At 42.1% G+C, this 18,949-nt stretch overlaps 1 protein-coding gene across 1 annotated transcript in view; it reads right to left on the reverse strand.

Annotated features, from left to right (window-relative positions):
* Nucleotides 1-213: 213 nt before the first annotated feature.
* The window catches only part of SYNPO2 (synaptopodin 2), a 153,473-nt gene continuing 134,737 nt past the window's right edge, over nt 214-18,949 (reverse strand). The window contains exon 6 of the mRNA XM_060246861.1: nt 214-1,141. Coding sequence (XP_060102844.1) covers nt 569-1,141 — 573 coding nt within the window. The 3' untranslated portion in view covers nt 214-568. The remainder of the gene's footprint in view (nt 1,142-18,949) is intronic.

An 18,949-nucleotide genomic window follows, 5' to 3' on the forward strand; every position in this document is an offset into this window, starting at 1 on the left:
CATCCTCAGCCAGCTACTGATAGATGGAAATGTATTTATTCTAGGGAGAAATCAAAACACCTCAACTAAAATTCTGTTTTAAGTTAATTATGACATTTATGCTGAAAGAAGACTACCAAGTTCTATGACAATGCAGAACATCCAGCAATAGAGCTGGACTTTAATTTACTTTGACCAGATGAGGTTTAGAAAACTTAAAAATAATATTTTCAAGAGCTCTAGGATTATATTCTGGGTAAAGGTCAAGTCCTTCAATTGTTGCAGTCTTCTCAGCTGAAGCTTTCACTTACAGAAGCAGCTTCTTTCTACTTGTTATACAAATTTAACAGAGGACAAAGGAAAAAAACTCCACTTAGGCTGGATGAAAATAGAATCTATTGTACAATGAATAAATTAGAGCCATCATGTACTCTGCACTCTTCTCCAGCTAATTCTTGATCTGTTTAGCCCAGACACTATCAGGCCAGCCAAAACTGACCCATACATCACTTCCCATATTCAATTCATTCTAGAACCTATTTGACTTGTAGAACTACAAGGAAGACAATAAGATGGTCTTTTTGTTTTTTCATGTTTGGCGCTTCCATCCCTTTGGATATGGATTATAGTTGGAATCAGCTACTGACAGACAGTAATCAGACCTGGAATCCATGGAGACCATGTCGGGATCAGTTTGGGCTCGTTGGCCATAATAGGCATACTGCAGATGAGAGCCACATTGCATGGTGGAGCTAGGTGCAGATATTGTGTTCTTTGCAGGGGATATGGCTGCTGAATGGCTTCTTCCAAATGCAGCTAACTTAGCATGGGCACTTGGGGCAGGAGGCTGATAAGCAACTTTTTGTTTCCAGTCATCTGGAGGTGCTGGCAGTGTTTTCCTGCGAGCAGCTGAAACGACATTTGCAACGATCGATTCTTGGATGGTTTGAGGGCCAAAGGCATCATCCACAAGGCCAAGGGGGGATTTAGCTGCTGCTTCCCAAGGAGTCAGCCTCTTCCCAGGCTTGTCAACTGCTGGAGTTGGTTTGCCAAAATAATCAAGGGCTGGCTGGAATGTCACAGGAGAAACAGGGGACACAGATCGCAAGCTGGTTGAAGGTGGCCATCCCGGGAGTGATAAAGACCGTTCTCTGTCCTTTTCCTAGAAATGGCAAATCAAATATAATTACATCTGTTGAATAACAATGAAAAAGACTTCTACATTAAGGCAGAATATTGCTTGCAACCTATAATGTTATAATTAGAAATTAAATATATCACTTTCTAATTTTAGAAAAACAACCCATTATAAATTAATCACCTTTAATTTATTGTAGTTTTAAAAATTTTATGTACTGTTTTTTAAATATATTTATTAACTGTATTTTATAATTGACTTGTATAATAATCATGGTACACACCATGTCCTGTTAGCCGCCCTGAGCCTGCTTCGGCGGGGAGGGCGGGATATAAATAAAATTTATTATTATTATTAGAACTAATATTAGCTGAAAAATCCTAACTGTTTTGAACTCCCCTCCCCCCAACATGGTACCCTATGTAGTGGTGATTTCAAGTATTCAAGATTTCATGGGTTGTTGGGTTGTTGTTGTTGTTGTTTATTTCAACCCCCACCCCAATTAGTTTTTAACAATTTACAGTTATGAAGCTTCTACGAATTGTAAAAACACATGAAACCAACAGTCAGTTAATTCCAGCTCAAATTTATGTAAGTCAATCAGAATGTTTGGTGGTCCAGGGTCACAGCTGAACAAAGTGCAAAGACTCAAGCAATGGAGCCATGAATACCAGAGTAAACATGCAGGACATGGGGAGGGCATAGCCTTGATGGAATTCAGAGAAGGGAACAGAATGAGAGAGAAAGTGCAGGACAAGCAGACACAGAAGGATTTTAAATTACCAAGTAAAGCAGGTTCAGACTCCAAGTCTGATTGAAAGTATATAGCAGCTAATGGCAAAAACTATTGGCCAGTTTAGCCTCTTCCTGCTTCTTTTGCTGGTCATGCTAGAATCTCTTGAGGCAAAAGAGAGAAACTTCATGACATTTTAATGAGTAGATTCCCCAAGCCCAACTCACTTTCCTCACAGTTGGTTAGAGAAATGCCACTTTAAAAGCCTGCAGGGCCTTATTTAGCTCAGGACAGCAGTTTTGGGGAAGGAGGAGCTACTGCTTTTTCTTGCACTGAAATAGCCTCAGCAGGAAGTTATCTACATAACTTTGGAGCTGCACATGAAGCATATCCTTTGTGCAGCTCCAAAGTGGAGCCACATTGGCTCAGGAAAAAAGGAGTGGGGGATGCAAGAGCCCATCCTACCCTCTATGCCACTACCTTGAGCCAAATGAGACTCCTGCTGGCTTTGAAAGTGATGTTGCCTGCAGGTGCTGTGTGTCTTTGAGAAAGGAGAGCCAAGCCTGGGAAAGTTACAAAACTTGTTGTAATTTGGCCCAAAGGCAGGCACCATTGCAAACTAAGTTTGTTCAGGTAACCAGTGCAAAACTGAGGAGTAAATGTTCTGTCATTCATCTTGGTGCTATGAGTAGGGTTGTCAACTCTGGATTCAGAAATACCTGGAGATTTTTTTTTTGGGGGGGGGGGGTGAAGCCTAAGGAGGGTGGGATTTGGGAGGGGAGGGACTGCAGTAGGGTACAATTCTGTAGAGCAGCCTTTTTCTCCAGAAAAATGGACCTTGGTCATCTGGGGAGCAATTGTAATAGCAGGAGATCTCCAGGTACCACCTGAAGATTGGCAATTCAAGCTGTGATAACAAAGAGATGAGTATGAAGAGATGTATTTTCAAAAAGACATCCTTTCTCATAACCTCTTGTTCTTAGCAAATGAAGCAAATTCTGATAAGAGCCTGACCACTGCCTCCCCAGTCGGAATAATGAGACAGACACAGGCATGGATTAAAGGGCCACTTTATTTAACTTAACTCAACGGCAAGGGCAAAACAGTGCGAACAGGTCAAGCCAGGGGTCAGTACCAGACCACCTCCTTAACCCAGAACTGGACGAGCCCCAAAGCCCCGGGTATGAGCCAACCCAACGGCTCAGACCCGGCCAGCCAGGCCACGGGATCCCACTCACCTGAGCTCCACCCTCCCCCAAGCTCTACAGCCTGGGATGTGGACAACTCTCCATGTGATGGGATCCCCAGGCCCCCTGGAGCCAACCTTGGACCATACAGCTTAATGGTCACCCAGGGAGGCCATTCACCACAACGGTGCAGTGCCATGGGAGCTCACCAATACCCCACAAAACATGTTGCCAACAATAAACAGCTAGTGACCGACCTATTTAACGGCACCGCCCAGGCCAATTGCCAGCACCCATCACCAACAGTGCAATGTAGGAAAAAAACACTCCCAAACCGGCCAATATGTTTTGGGGCAAAAAATTCCTACCCGGCCTCTTTTGAACAAGGCGACCAGCCTTTGCCTGCACTGAATGACGGGCGGGCCGAGAGCTGCTCAAAACTGCGCCACTGGGGGTGGGACCGACCTTTTAAGGCCAACCACGCCCCCACCCAGAAAGAGATGTGTCCACTGCCTCCCATCCTACTAGGGAGGCAATGGACGGCCCCCAGCCTTAGCGTCCGATCGGACGCTCGGCTGGGTGGGGGCCGAATTATGTGAAGTATTCCTGAAAGAGAAGCAATTATGTCTTTGCCAACCTACTCTTCGTGATAATTTGCCTCTTCTACTGACGACAATTTATATTATGATTTTTCATTCAAAGACCACTTCTACAAAATAGTAAACAAAACTGGGCCAAATAAAATGATTAAAACACAAAAAAATCAAAGGAATACAAAGCAAAAGAAAGAAATCACAGCAGCAAAAAGGATTACAACTGGTAAATGTAACACGAACATGTTTCTTCAACAGAGACGGCCTGCCTGGCATCCACCAGGACCTGTGCTTGCTCCCAGTTTATAGAACAGGGTCTCCAAGGAGTTGAGATGGTCCTTGGAAGCTTTTAAGATGTGCTTTAAGGCTGTTTTATTCACTGGAGCTTTAAATAAAGTGTATTGCATTTCATTAGGCCTTATTAGGACTTGGGGGGGGGGGTGTTGAGATTTCATTGTTATTTGATTAGTTTTATTGTGTATTGTAAACTGCCTTGAGCCATGGGGAAAGGCAATTTTTTTAAATAAATCTGTTGGTTTGTTTGTTTAGTAGGTTTATATTCCATCCTTTCCCATAACAGGCTCAAAGCGGATTATATATAAATGTTTTATTAAATTAATAAACAACAAAATTCATAGTGATAATTGCATTGAATGATAATGATCTTTTGCCTAGCCCAAAGCTGTCCCCAAAGATGTTTGCATTGGCTGTCAAAATGAAAGCAGTGATGTGGCCAGGTGGGCCTCTAATGGTTGGGCATTCACACTGTTTAGGTGCCAGGACAAAGCAGCCCCTGTGATGTTGATCACAGTGCTTGGGTATGTGGGACACAGCTTTAGTTGGAAAGACACAAGCATGCTAAGTAACATCCTTAAGGGTTAGCACACAGCTACGCCTGATTGAGAAGAGAAAAAAGAGTACCAACATATCAATTTTATCTCTAACCTTGCACTATGCCTTACTGTATTTCTACTGTGTTTCTAGATAATGATAGAGAAGTAGGGGGTTCTTATAACCCAAACTGGATTTATCTGGTCAAGGCTCATGCAAAGTAGAATTTCTGTCTGCAATGTAGATCTTATCCAATAGGCTTATGCCACTGTGGCAGAGTGTATGAGTAGTGTATAGCTGACTCTCACAATGAAATTAGGCAGGAGGTTCCAGCCAATTAGTACATGTATATGATAACATGTGGCAGTGTGTCGTTAATGTGCCATCAAGGGTATATAAGACTAGCCATTTTGAAAATGTGTCAGCATGTTTTGATAACTGGAATATCTGGAAAACTCTTTCTTTCTCATATCTTTAAATTAGTCACAGCAGTGACTAATTTAGCAGTGAAATCCTCCAATTCAAAAACTGTACAGTTTTCATTTGATTTCTCTTTGTACCAGTATGATTGAGCAATACTAAGAGCAAACATGTCATTAGTCACTATATACAAAATACAAAATTGTATCTACTAAATAAATGAAGTAAGTAATAAATTACCTATTGTGTACATTCTATTGTGGTCATAACATAGTAAATATAGATTTGGAGAAGACTGCCTATAAGCACTTCAACACTAAGGCCTTGCTTCTTAAGAACATAAGACTTGCCTTAGCACATCCACCCACCCACCCACCCTGATAAAGGCATAAGAAAAACCAGTGTTTTCCCAACCTGAAATGGTCCCATGTAGGGATAGGCACAACTGCATTTTTGCAGCTCTGTTTGTTGTTTGTGGATGAACAAACTGATATGCTGGTCTGTGGACTGAACTGGCTCATATTAATTTGTGAGCCATTAAAAATTTAAACCACTGCTTTCTGCTCCCTGCAGCTTTTCATGAGGAGCAGAAAGCGGGGTTTTACATGGCACTGAGCCATTTAAACCAAACATCCAAGCAGTAGGGAGTTCCCCACCACTCAGCTGTTTTTTGTAAACCCCATCTTTCAGCTCTTCATGAATCTCCATAAAGTGCATTACAATTTATGGAAGTTTGTGGCAGTTTGTGAACCATGAACCAACCAAAATTCATGATGAGTGGACAGAGTCTCAGCTATGTTAATTCTATGACTACAGAATTAGGGAGATGTGGTTATTCCAAACTAAGAGATTATGGCCAAGACTTGAAAATCTACTGTATATGATTTGCAATTAGTTATTCAGCCTGTGCTGAGAGCGCTGCACTGGCTGCCTGTTGCATACCAAATTTGTTTCAAGGTTCTGGTATTAACCTTCAAAGCCCTATATGGCCTAGGACCTACCGATCTGTGGGACCGCTAGGCTTCCCAATCCCCAGGTCCCAGCGGGGGATCCCCCATTTTTACAGGCTTCTCCCCTCCTTCAGCCAGCTGGCCGGCTGGGGAAGCCCCGCCCCCACAGTCACCATGTAGTTTTAGAGCTCCTGCAGGTCTGTTTTTAAAATATGTGCTTTTAAGGCTGAGCAGGAAGCAGGAAACAGGAAGGGCTTTGGAGAATGGCCCCTCCCTTTGTTTTGCTTTCAGATCAAGTAGAGTTCTACAGGAACAAGACCCAGTAAGTTTTTGAATGTGTGAGAGAGGGAGGGGGCAGGGGATTCCCTGGTTTGGAGATCATTCCCTCGCTTTAGAAAGCGGGGAAGGGGGGAGGGAAATGTCTACTGGGCACTCTATTATTCCCTATGGAGAACAATTCCCATAGGGAATAATGGGAAATTGATCCGCTGGTATTGGGAGCTCTGGCGGGCTATGTTTGGAGGTAGAGGCACCAAATTTTTAATATAGCATCTAGTGACTCTCCCCAAAATACCCCCCAAGTTTCAAAATGATTGGACCAGGAAGCCATCAGGACCCTGCAGAACCTCCCAGAAGCCATCAGGACCCTGCAGGATTTATCACAGTTCCGCAGGGCCTGCAAAACTCAACTGTTTCGGATGGCATATAACATCTAATGGGAAAGGGCTGCCACCACATCTGGATCTATCGCGCTTTAGTACTAACTGCCTAGGATCTGTACACACTGAGAAAGGAAAATATTATATGATTCGCCTGAAGTAGCACCATTGCAATTTATTTGATTGTTTTATTGTTTTAATATTGCTTATTGTTTATTGTGTATTTTATGCTGTTAGCCGCCTTGAGTCTGCATGGAATGGGTGGGATATGAACATAATGTAAATAAATAAATTAAAAATAGTTATCATAAACTCAAGGGCTTTTTTTGTAGCAGGAGTGCCTTTGCATATTAGGCCACACACCCCTGATGTAGCCAATCCTCCAAAAGCTTACAGTAGTCCCTGTAATAAGAGCTCTGTAAACTCTTGGAGGATTGGCTACATCAGGGGTATGTGACCCAATATGCAAAGGAGTTCTTGCTACAAAAAAAGCCCTGCATGAACTACTGGGTTTTCAACTGTGTTCCAAGTAAATTTGGGATTCCTTGGAAGTTTTCAAGGATTCCTCAAAGCAGTCTTGGCAGAGTAGAGAGCTTCTCTGGAAGACAAGTTTCCCATCACTATCAATTTACTCTGCACTCTGCAACCATTAGCGGTGTTTAAGGAGGGTCTTTCAGTCCACAAGAGGTGATAACAATAAGCTCCAATATTTCAGCTCAGCAGGTCACATTAGCTGGCTGGGTGCTCTAGAACCCTCTTTTTCATACACAGGAAGTCTATTGCAGATGTGCACTTGATCTGCAAATGGCAGAATGATGATTAAACATAACCTCCACTTTCACAGATAGCAAATGTCTGAATACTTGTACTAGGAGGCAACATCAGGGGAAGGCCCATGGTGGATTGGCTATTAAGACTTTTCTTGGTGGGCAGGTGACTTCCCCGTGGGACCACTTACACAAGGCTGGTGAGAGCCACTGCTGCCACAAGCAAGTCACCATCAGGCAGGAGCCACTGCTGACATCAGCTGATGGCTCCAGTCTTATGTGAGGCTGGCAGGAGCCAGCACTTCCTCCTTTCACCCCTCTGTTGGGAAAGGGCCATTTTCCTCCCAGTCTATCCTTAGGGAAGGCCTTGGCCTATATGTAGGATTGCTAAGTCCAATTCAAGAAATATCTGGGGACTCTGGGGGTGGAGCCAGGAGACTTTGGGGGTGAAGCCAGGAGACCTTGGGGTGGAGCCAGTAGCAAGGTTGTGACAAGCATAACTGAACTCCAAAGGGAGCTCTGGACATCACATTTAAAGGGACTGCACACCTTTTAAATGCCTTCCCTTGATTGGAAATAATGTATAGCGACACCTTCTTTTGGGGCTCATAGAATTGGACCCCCTAGTCTAATATTTTTGAAATTTGGAGGGTCTTCTGAAGAGAGGACCTAGATGCTATGCTGAAAATCTGGTACCTCTACTTTAAAATGCAGCCCTACCAGAGCCCCAGATACCTGAAGATCAATTCACCATTATATCCTAATGGGAATCGGTCTCCATAGGGAATAATGGAATGCCCAGCAGATCTTCCCCACCCTCTGCTTTCTAATGACCCTGAAGTGGGGGGAGACTCCAAACGGGGGGATCCCCTGCCGCCACCTGGGGATTGGCAGCCCTACCTATATGACCACTTTGGTGGTCCTGCAAGACGACTGGTCAGCTCCTGAATGAAGCAGCATACTAGACTAGATGGACCTCTTCTTATGTTCTCACAATGTTTGAAAACAAATGAAATAGCCATAACATTGTCTTATTTCAGTCTACTCCTGACCAGAGAATCAGTAATATAGAAAAAGGAAGCCAAGAGATTCAATATCACAAGGACAAAGAATTCTACACTTTTTGAACACATATTAAGCTGCCTTTTACTGAATCAGAACATTGGTCCATCAAGGTTAGTAGTGTCTGCTCAGACTTGCAATGGCTTTCCAAGGCCTCAGGCAGAGGTCTTTCATATCACCTACTGCCTCATCCTTTAACTGGAGATGCCAGGGATTGAACCTGGGACCTTCTGCATGCAAAGCAGAGTTTTTTCCAGTGAACCACAGCCTTCCTCAAAGACAAAAAATATTTAGAATGGGGGGAGAGGCCCTCTCTCTCTCTCTCTCTCTCTCTCTCACACACACACACACACACAAAGTACACTACTGTTCACCCATCAGACAAACAACTTGCAAAGACAGCTTTGTCTGCACTCGGCCAGTATAAAACCTTTGTTTCAAGCTGGTCTGTCCTTTGGTGCTCATGAACTTTGATTGTCATGATAAGTACAGTTACATAATAAGTTGGTGTAATTAATTTTCATTTCACATATCCCTTTTTAATTATTTTGCAGCAAACAGCCTGTTTTCTGTAGCAAAAAGACATTTAGCACTGCCACCATCTGGAGACCAACAGTAATGTCACATGTGGATGACAAGAACAAGATACTAAAGACATTTGATAACAGGTGCAATTTATGTGCCTCAGGTCTTCCATCATTTGACTATCAACGGTTTCAGCCAATGCTTCTCAGCCATTCTCCTAGATGCCTCTTGCAAAACTCCTCAATCTTTTGGATCCTTTCAGTATAAAATCCCAAACATTGCAGTTTATGATATATTCATGACATTATCATTAGCTTATCCTATTGGGATACAGAAGTGCGTAAAATTACAAAAAATATGCAATTATTTTTTATTACAAAGTAAATTACAATACAAAAATAATGGAATGTGTTACTGGATCCTCAAAACACAGAATTCATGGATTTACACAATGTACTGCAATAGTGCTGTGACCTGCACCCGCGTTGCAGTGTTTTTAATGGAATGTGAATTTGGAGGCATATTTGGAATGTGTATTCCCCACCCCCACCCCCACCTTTTAACACACACACACATATCTAGATTGGGGCAGAAATTACTTAGGACACATTCCAACATTGATCCGCCTATGAACCATCTCACAAATGGATGCAGAAATCACCAAAAAGGAAGGGACACAATTTGTAGTTAGCAATTAATTAATCAACAATCATGAGATGTGCCATGTTTTGACTCAGAATCAATAATGAGTCAATATAAATAAAACAAAATAAATAGCATAATGAAAAAGAATGAAAGGCAGATAACAGCTTCCTTCTGGTCGCCCACAAATAAAAGCTGCATATAGCTCTAACAACCAGGAATCAGCAATCCTTTCATTTCTCTTCCCTTGCACCACAAACATGGTGTTCTGAGAACCAATTTGCCAGATCTGTGCTCCTATGTGTTTGTCCATATATGTGTGAAAAGTAAAAATCTTTCCAAAGTTGAATATTCCCACCTTAAAATATACTCAGTCTCTTTAAAGATAACAAACATACACAAGATTTAAAACAAATCCGTATCTTACACCTGTCCTTTCCAGGCCTCATAAAACCCTATTACCAGACCTGTCCTTTCCAGGCCTCATAAAACCCTATTACCAGACCTGTCCTTTCCAGGCCTCATAAAACCCTATTACCAGACCTAGGAAACTTATCCTCAAACTTATTAACTTCATTCTGACTTCATATGTACCTTCAGCCAGGGCTTTTTTTGCATAGGAAAGCAGTTCCAGCTGGCTTGGCAGCAAGGGGTGTGGCCTAATATGCAAATGAGTCCCTGCTAGGCTTTTTCTACAAAAATATGCAAATGAGTCCCTGCTAGGCTTTTTCTACAAAAAAGCCCTATGCAAAACACTGGTAACATCAGGGGGTGTGTGGCCTAACATACAAATGAGTTCCTGCTGGACTTTCCCTACAAAAATAGCTCTGCCTTCAGCTACCTAGGGGGCGTATATATTTCTGTGTGGGGATGATCTTAAACTGAAGACTCTGGCAGCAGAACCCCATTCCCACATTACCGGGGCAGCTTGCAGGCTGAGTCAGGTGCTGGTGTGATATTACTGATATTTGTTCTGCAGTGCCACTTTAAAAGTGCCTAAGTTGTGTAGTGCAGCTTTTCTGTTCAGTGGTATCAGGTGACTGAAGAAGCCAGTACAGCTCCATGAGGCCCTGGCTTTATATAATGATGACTCTGGCCTAGTTCTCCTATTAGCATTACTGGTACTGCCTGAGAAGCCAGGCTAGCCACTAGCTTTTGTACCCATGAACAACTCATGCCAATATTTGCTGCCACAAGGGTTGCTAACTGCAGGCTGGGAAATTTCTGGAGATTTTGGGGGTGGAATAGGGTTGCCAGGTCCTACCTGGCTCTGAGTGGAGGATTCCTCTCTCATGTGCTTTGCATATGCAATGCGATGACATCACCTAGAAGTGATCCTATCACACGAGGCATGTTGCCGGGGGAGAGGAGGAGAGAACGTCCTATCACTTAGGGAAAACCCCTTATGATTCATAGGGTTTTTTCCCTAAGTGATAGTGCATCTCCCCTAGCAACATGCCCGGCATGATAGCATCACTTCCAGGTGACATCATCACACTGGGCATGTGGCAGCATGCCATTGCTCTTTGGGGCGGGGCTCCCCTGGTGGCCAAATTCATGGTGGCAGGTTGGGGCCCCCCAAATTGGGGGAAACCCCGACCCTGGTGGGAGGCTGGGAAACCTAGGGTGGAACCTGGAAACAGCAGGATTTGTGGAGGAGAGAGACCTCAGCAGGATATAATGTCACAGTGTCCATCCTCCAAAACAGCCATTTTCTTCAGGGGAAGTGATCTCTGTAGTCTGGAGATCAGTTGTAATTCCAGGGGGTAGGGTGTCTCAAGGTGCCACTGGGAGATTATATCAACCAAAAGAGATCCATGGAAATAAGATTCAACCCAAAGCAATACAAAATACCATGAACAAATAGCTGTAACAATCCGCACAATGTATCAGTTTCCAATATCATGTGTACTATTTCATAAATCTTCCAAAAATGTATATACCATAAACAATTCATATCACTGGTCCATTTACAGCATCAAATTTGATGGATCAATAGTTCATTCCCAACCATACTCTACAAGCAACCAGGTCAGAAGTTGTCTGTTGTGTGGCAGCAGTCTGGCTGTATTTTGGCTTGTAGAACTCCTAAGATTAAAGTGTCTGTGTGAAGAAAATAGTATCTTGTCCTTTTATTATTCTAAATTCTATTTCAGTGGATGTCTCTCTGTCCATAGACATCCATTGAAATCAAATCTAAAAGAATAAAAATACAAGAGACTGTTTTCTTCAGCACAAGCACTTTAATTGATCATAGGAGTTCTACAAGCACTTTAGAGTAGTTGAACCCAGCCATGTACACTTGTGTGAATGCTGGTCCCAAGCACAGATAAGTGGGGAGGGTTGGAGAAAGACCAGGGACGGTGACCCACTCCAGAAAAATTCACCAAGAAAAGTTCATGGAAAGGCTCTCAAAAGTATCAGACATGGTGCCCAATAACAGGACTCCCAAGCCAAAGACCTCTAGCAAGTAGTAATAATATTGATGATGTGTCTGGGACAAATCCAGCAGAAATCCCAGCTGCTGATGCAGCCAAAGGTGAAAGCAGGGGTCTGCACTGTACAGAGAGACACAAGCTATTGGAGCTCATAAAACTATACATGCCATTGGAAGAAAAAATCACAAAACTGCGACTGAGTTATTTTGGTTTATGTCATGTGAAAGAACTCACGAGAAAAAGCAATTATGCTTGGATTGGTTAGTGGAAAAGGAAAACAGGCTGCCAAGCATGGAACAACTCAGAGAAACAGTACAAGGTCAGAAAACATGGAGAGAGCTGACCCATAAAATCACCAAGAGTTGAACGCAACTGAATGGTTAACAACAGTAACAAGAGTGGTTGGGAATAGACTATTGATCCATCATATTTGATGTTGTAAATGGACCAGTGATATGAATTACTGTTTATGGTATATATATATATGAAAGATTTGTGAAATATTACATAGGAGATTTAGAAACTGACACAGGATTGTTATAGTTATTTGTTCATGGTATTCTGCCACTGGGAGATTGGCAACCCTGTCTGAAACATGATAGGCCTCCATGGAAAACAACTGACATCAGATAATGGAAACAAATCAGATATTAAAATACAAACACAAAGCAAGTGTGAGAGAGTACATTTCTCCCAAGGTATTCTGCCTCTAGCGATCCAACCACACGCTTAAACAAACCAAAATTCAACAAGAACCTGACATTGCAGAAATAAAATTCATTAACAAATATGAGTGTATTTCTTAGGAGTTTTTTTAAAAAATATTTTGTTTGGTTCTTGTTCTAAAGAAAGGCTACGGTACCCCTTTGGTTGTGTAATTTCCATATATGCATCAATCAGCCATTAATGGGTTGATCCAACCAGCTTTAGCACTGGTGAAAAAGGGAGGAGGGAGTTTGACCAACAAAAAGAATCATGGTCTATGTGTGGATAAAAGTCATGTAGGACAGGTACTATAGTAAAGACAGAAACTGGGAAAGCTTGAACAAAAGTTGGCAGGATCCAACACTACTTAATCACTGTCCCTGTTTTCTTCAATCATTTATCACTTAAGCCAAAATATAGCCAGACTGCTGCCACGCAACAGACAACTTCTGACATAAGAACATAAGAGAAGCCATTTTGGATCAGGCCAATAGCCCATCCAGGCCAACACTCTGTGTCACACAGTGGCCAAAAGCAAACCAAAAAAACACCAAGTGCCATAAGGGGGTTCACAAGTGGAGCTAGAAGCCCTTCCACTTTGCCCCTTCCAAGCCCCAAGAATACAGAGCATCACTGCCCCAGACAGAGTTCCAACAATACACTGTGGCTAATAGCCACTGGTGGACCATATGTTTATCCAATCCCCTCTTGAAGCTGGTTATGCTTGTAGCTGCCGCCACCTCCTGTGGCAGTGAATTCCACATGTTAATCACCCTTTGGGTGAAGAAGTACTTCCTTTTATCTGTTCTAACCCAACTACTCAGCAATTTCATTGAATGCCGATGAGTTCTTGTATTGTGAGAAAGGGAGAAAAGTACTTCTTTCTCTACTTTCTCCATCCAATGCATGACCATCTGGTTGATTGTAGAGTATGGCTGTGCATTGAAACAACCACTACTGCCACTGTCTAGGCTTCCAGGTCCTCAGGGCCACCATCAAGGGGGGCATAGGGTTTTCAGCTCTACTTTGGAAAACTCCTTGAGATTTGGGAATGGAGCCTGGGGAGGACAGGGACCTCAGTGTGGTGCACTGCTGTAGAGTCCACCTTCCAAAGCACCCTTTTTCTCCAGGGGAACTGATATCTGTAGTTTGGAGATGAGCTGTAATTCTGGGGATCTCCAGCTCCCACCTGGAGGGTGGCAACCACAGCAGTAGCTCTTCAGGATCTCAGGAAGAGAAAGGTCTTTCCTATCCCCTGAGATGTTCTGACTAGAGATGCCAGGGCTGAAGCTGACAAGATAAGGCACATCTCCATGCAGTGAGTGCCACCACAAAGGAAGCTTTTCATTCTTGAACATGTAGAGAGTGGTTGTTCATTTCCACTTTTACAATACAGTCCTCTGCAAAGCTGAAATCAGTGGGCTACATTAACTGTTAGTGACTTTTTGCTTCTGCATGTCTTTCTAGTTTGGTGGTTGATATACATGTGAGCTTGTAAGCAGGGGCCTTTGCATCTGGTTTATGTACAGTGCATAGGATAATCCAGGGACTTCTATAAATAATAAATGATGACGATGATGACTGGGAGCCTGACCGGCGGCCTGGCAGGGTGTTTGAGTCTTGGCAGTTTGTGCATGATGTGTACCTATGATAATCACAGGGTATCTGAATTGTGCAGCTCAATATTCACTGTGGACCTCATACTTTAAAAGTTGGCTTCCCAGTTTTAAAACTGGTCCTTTCAGAGATCCTTTTATTATCAGTTTAATCTGAAAGCGATGATCAGGTGATGGTCTTTAATTTCATGCAATGGGAACCATCAAATGCCCATTTCCACTCATTGAACTTCTTTTATAGGGACAATTTTTCCTGTCCAGTTGGCAACCTTATTTAAAACTGTACCAGTCATTCCAATTAGCCTGATGTCACATGGCTGTTACACAGCAGGTGTATGATAAAGGGGTCTGGCCTCTTTACGTTAACTTCAATAGACTATATCAGACTAAAGAAACTTTCAATGTAGGTATGCTATAACTGTACGTAGAAAGGGGGGAAACAGACGACACACCCCACATATTATGTTCTCTGTACAAAATTATGGTTTTGCATGACGATTTAACACAAACAAGTTATCACAACTAACCTACTTTGAGCCAAAACATAATTCCAATGTGTATATCCAACCAGTTAGTCTTGACTTCAGGTGTCTACAGACCTCCCCAGAGGGTCTACAACACTCAAAGGGAAGAGTACCAATGTACCAGACTTAGCATCAAGAAGAAGATGATGATAAGAAATTGGATTTATACCCCACCCTTCACTCAGAGTCTTAGAGAGGCTTATAATCTCTTTCCTTTCCTCTCCCCACAACAGACACCCTGTGAAGTAAGTGGGGCTGAGAGAGCTCTTTTGAGAACAGCTCTTGAGAAAACAGCTCTGAGAGAACTTGTGACTAACCCAGGTCACACTAGCAGCTGCACGTGGAGGAATGGGAAATCAAAACCAGTTCTCCCAAGTCAGAGTCCACCACTCTTAACTACATCAAATTGGCTCTCAAATCTCAGCTCAGCTCATAAAGTAACCATTAACTTCCTGTCAGTCTCTTGTGCCCCACCTTTCAGATGGAAATGATAGTGACATATCCCCAAAGTTCATTTAAATAATGAACAAAGATTTTAAAGCTCTTTGAGTAATAATCATGCCTTGTAAAAGATTTAAAAATTGTAGGCATACTTGCTAGATCCACTAAAGTTTAGGAAATGTTCTTAACATTAGCATCAACCTATCACATTTTTATCCCTTCTTCCCTATACCCTGGCAAAAAACTTGTAAAGTGGGTTAGGCCAAGAAAAAGCAACTGGCCTTTGTTTATACAGTGAAAAGTGGGAATTTGCACATTGCAGATCTGAGGGTTCTGCTTAATTGCTCCAAGCACAGCCATGGTTGTGATTATGCACACTAAATAATGCACTTTCAATCCACTTTTGAACTGGATTTTACTGTGTGAACTGGCAACATCCAGTTGGAAAGTGGATTGAAAGAGAATTATTTGTGTGTGAGATTGCAGCCATGACTATAGTGCATGGGGAGAAGGAGCTTCAGTGCCTCTCCCTGACCCAAAATGGTTTTGTGGAGAGGATTTATTTTTGGACCCCCTAGGGAAACCTACAGCTGCATTTGTGGGTTTCCTCAATGGGCCATATAGTGTCCACTCAGGTCATGCTGTGCTGCAAAGGCAAACTGAACTGGAAGCAAGGAACGATTTCATTGTGGATCAAGAGGACATGGTTGTCAAAGCACATCATTTCATCATTATTCTACAAACTATTTATAGAGAGAAAATACGTAAAGAGAAAGAAGATAGACAGTTTTGGGAAGATATTGCCTGCCTCTGAGCATCTGCAAAATGAAATTCCAAAATTTTGTATAACTTCCCTTTCTCCCCCCCCCCCCCCCCGGCCCTTTGAATTTCACTTGCGATCAAAATGGAATTGACTTGAAAAGGGATTCCAAATCCCTTAAAATATGAAAAATATTGTTGGATTTCATAGAGAAATTCCTCTTGACAAGTTACCCCTTTACTGGGATTCCTTTAGAAGCAGCATAGATGGAGTGTGTAATGCTTTCTTGGGGTGCATAAAAGAATTCTGCTATACAGATGAATAGTGCAATCCTAAACAGAGTTTAAATTCATCATAATCAATGGGTTAGAAGCGTGTGACTGTTCTTAGCTGTATTGTAAAGTTAGTAATTTGATTGGTACAGTTCTGAAAGACTAAACCGTAACAAACAAACAACAACAATTGATTACGTCTTGGGAATCTCTGAGTGGGAGGGGGAGCAGCTACAAGATGTGCCCTTGAGAGAACCAGCCTTTAACTTAAAGGGGTAAAAAACCTCTCTATATCGAGTCATATCATAGGAGTACAACAAAAATCTTGACTCACATGATGAAAAACTATCTTCCAGAGTTGTTGCTGGAACCAGTGCCATTGTTTTGTTCACTGGCATTCTCACCTTTTCAGAACACACAAGGAGAATCCTGTCTGAGAAACTGGAGCAGCTGAGCATCTCTGTAATCCAGACAGCATGTTCAGGCAAGGTGCTGGATATTGTGTGTAAGCAGTTCTCTCTGTCATGGCAGGCTTTCAGTTACAGGGATTTCCGTCCCAGCGCCTGCAGAGGACATGACTTCTTGCATTCAGATCGCAATGTTGTATTTTTCAAGAAGTGTTCTAGGCACAGTCTTTTCCCATGAAGCATTTTGTGTGTGTTCCTTAGCAGACAAAGGATCTTACCCAAGCTGTACTTCAAATTCACATCAAGTGCATTGTGCTGAGGTGATATACGGTGGCCTTTTTATCCCTAGAGACTGATGGTAATAATTTTATTTGGACCTGATTTTATTTATTGGATCATGCATAAAATATTTTAGGTGCCTTTCCAAAACAAGATTGTAAACCAACAAAGCCCAAATACAACTGTAAAAAAAACCCCACACAGGTATATGTAGCAGAAATGCCTTTGCAAATAAAAAGTGTTTCCATCTGCTGCCAGAAGCCATGTATTGTAAGAGGCCAATCTAAGCTCCCAGGGAAAAGGAGTTCCATAGGGTGAATGCCACAGCATGAAAGTTGTGCACAATTTCCTCCTATAACTTACTACAGTACATGGGAGAATGCAGAGTTAAAACCTCTCCAGATAACCTTTAATGAGCAGGAAAGCACCAAATGTTTAGGATGTTTAAAGGTAAGAAACAGCACCCTGAACTGGGACCAGAAGCCAATAAGCAACTGATGCAACAAAACTGATAGGAATAATATATGGGGAGGGGGGGTTGTGTGCCCTTTATTCATTAAGCAAGTGGCTGCACATTGCACCAATTGGTTTTCAAAACATCTGCAAGGTCTGTATCGCATAAGGTATATTACATTAATCCAAACAGGGAATAGATGTGAGATTACAACTGAGGGGTGGGGGCACTACTGGTTTATCAATGGAAGCTTGTAAAAGGTTCTCTTGGTTATTGTCACCACCAGCGACAATGCAGAATTCTTAGACTGCTTTTAAGACCCTTTTATGGTAGCTCTCACATGGCTAAAGGCTAAAATATAAAGATGTTACCATCATCAATCCTGTGGGACTTTCAAAGAAGCATGAGTGGAGCTGGAGAATCAGTGGATATTATTAATGATGATGATATTTTTAAAGCTAACCAGAAGACTTTAGTCATCTGGTATAATGGAAGTACTTCGTAGAACAATAGATTGAACATCTCTTAGGACGATCTCATTTTCTCTAATATAATGAGCAGACTGAATAATGTAACAATGGCAAACAAAGGTCAACTATTGTTCAACAATTATGGAACTCCCTCCTTTCAATTACTAACCACTTAATACTCACATTACAAGACTTATCTAAAACAGAGCTTTCATAACTACTACACTTAAGTAATCCCTGATTCCTTTTCTGAAACTCTTATCTTCCTAGGTCTTAGGGTAAATCCAAAATAATATTTCCAATGCAATCTGTCCCTGATAATACCACAAGGAAACATTTTGTCTCTACACCTCATACTTGTGAGCTGTCCATAATTAGAGCTCTGCTTTCTGTTTGTTTGATATTATTCTGTATAAATTAACCTGTGGGCTTCAACCAGGACTCAAGGTACAACATGTGACCAAGTTTAAATCAATTTCTGCAGAGCTCCATCTTTCTCCTTTTCTCTCTAGACCTTCATTTGGGCCTGTTCAGCAGCAACTCTCATGCTAGGCTGCAATCACACACACTAAATAATGCACTTTCAATCCACTTTCCAACTGGATTTTGCCAGTTCACACATTAAAATCCAGTTGGAAAGTGCACTGAAAGTGCATTATTTAGTGTGTGTGATCGCAGCCCTAGTGAAGAGGAGGAAAGCCAGGATTTGCTTTTTGGGGAATGAATCAAACTGACACCAGAAAACACATTGACAGGTGCCATTGTGCCTACATTAGGATCACTGATCTAAATGAAGCTATAGGGAGTTGAAGGATTTGGGCAAGTAAGGATTTCTGGATTCTCTATTTAGAAAGACAGATAAATCCTCTAACTTGAAGTGAATGGGATATGGTTTATTTATATAAATGCCTCCCACCACACATGTGTATAAAGTGCTGTCAAATCACAGCTAATTTATGGTGATCCTGTAGAGTTTTCAAGGAAAGAAACTAATAGGGGTGGTTTGCCATTGCCTTCCTCTACATATCAATCCCGGAACTCCTTGGTGATCTTCCATCCAAATACTAACCATAGTTGACCCTGCTTAGCTTCCAAGA

Source organism: Heteronotia binoei, chromosome 9 (assembly GCF_032191835.1).
Source record: "Heteronotia binoei isolate CCM8104 ecotype False Entrance Well chromosome 9, APGP_CSIRO_Hbin_v1, whole genome shotgun sequence".
In the NCBI taxonomy this organism is placed as follows: domain Eukaryota; kingdom Metazoa; phylum Chordata; class Lepidosauria; order Squamata; family Gekkonidae; genus Heteronotia; species Heteronotia binoei.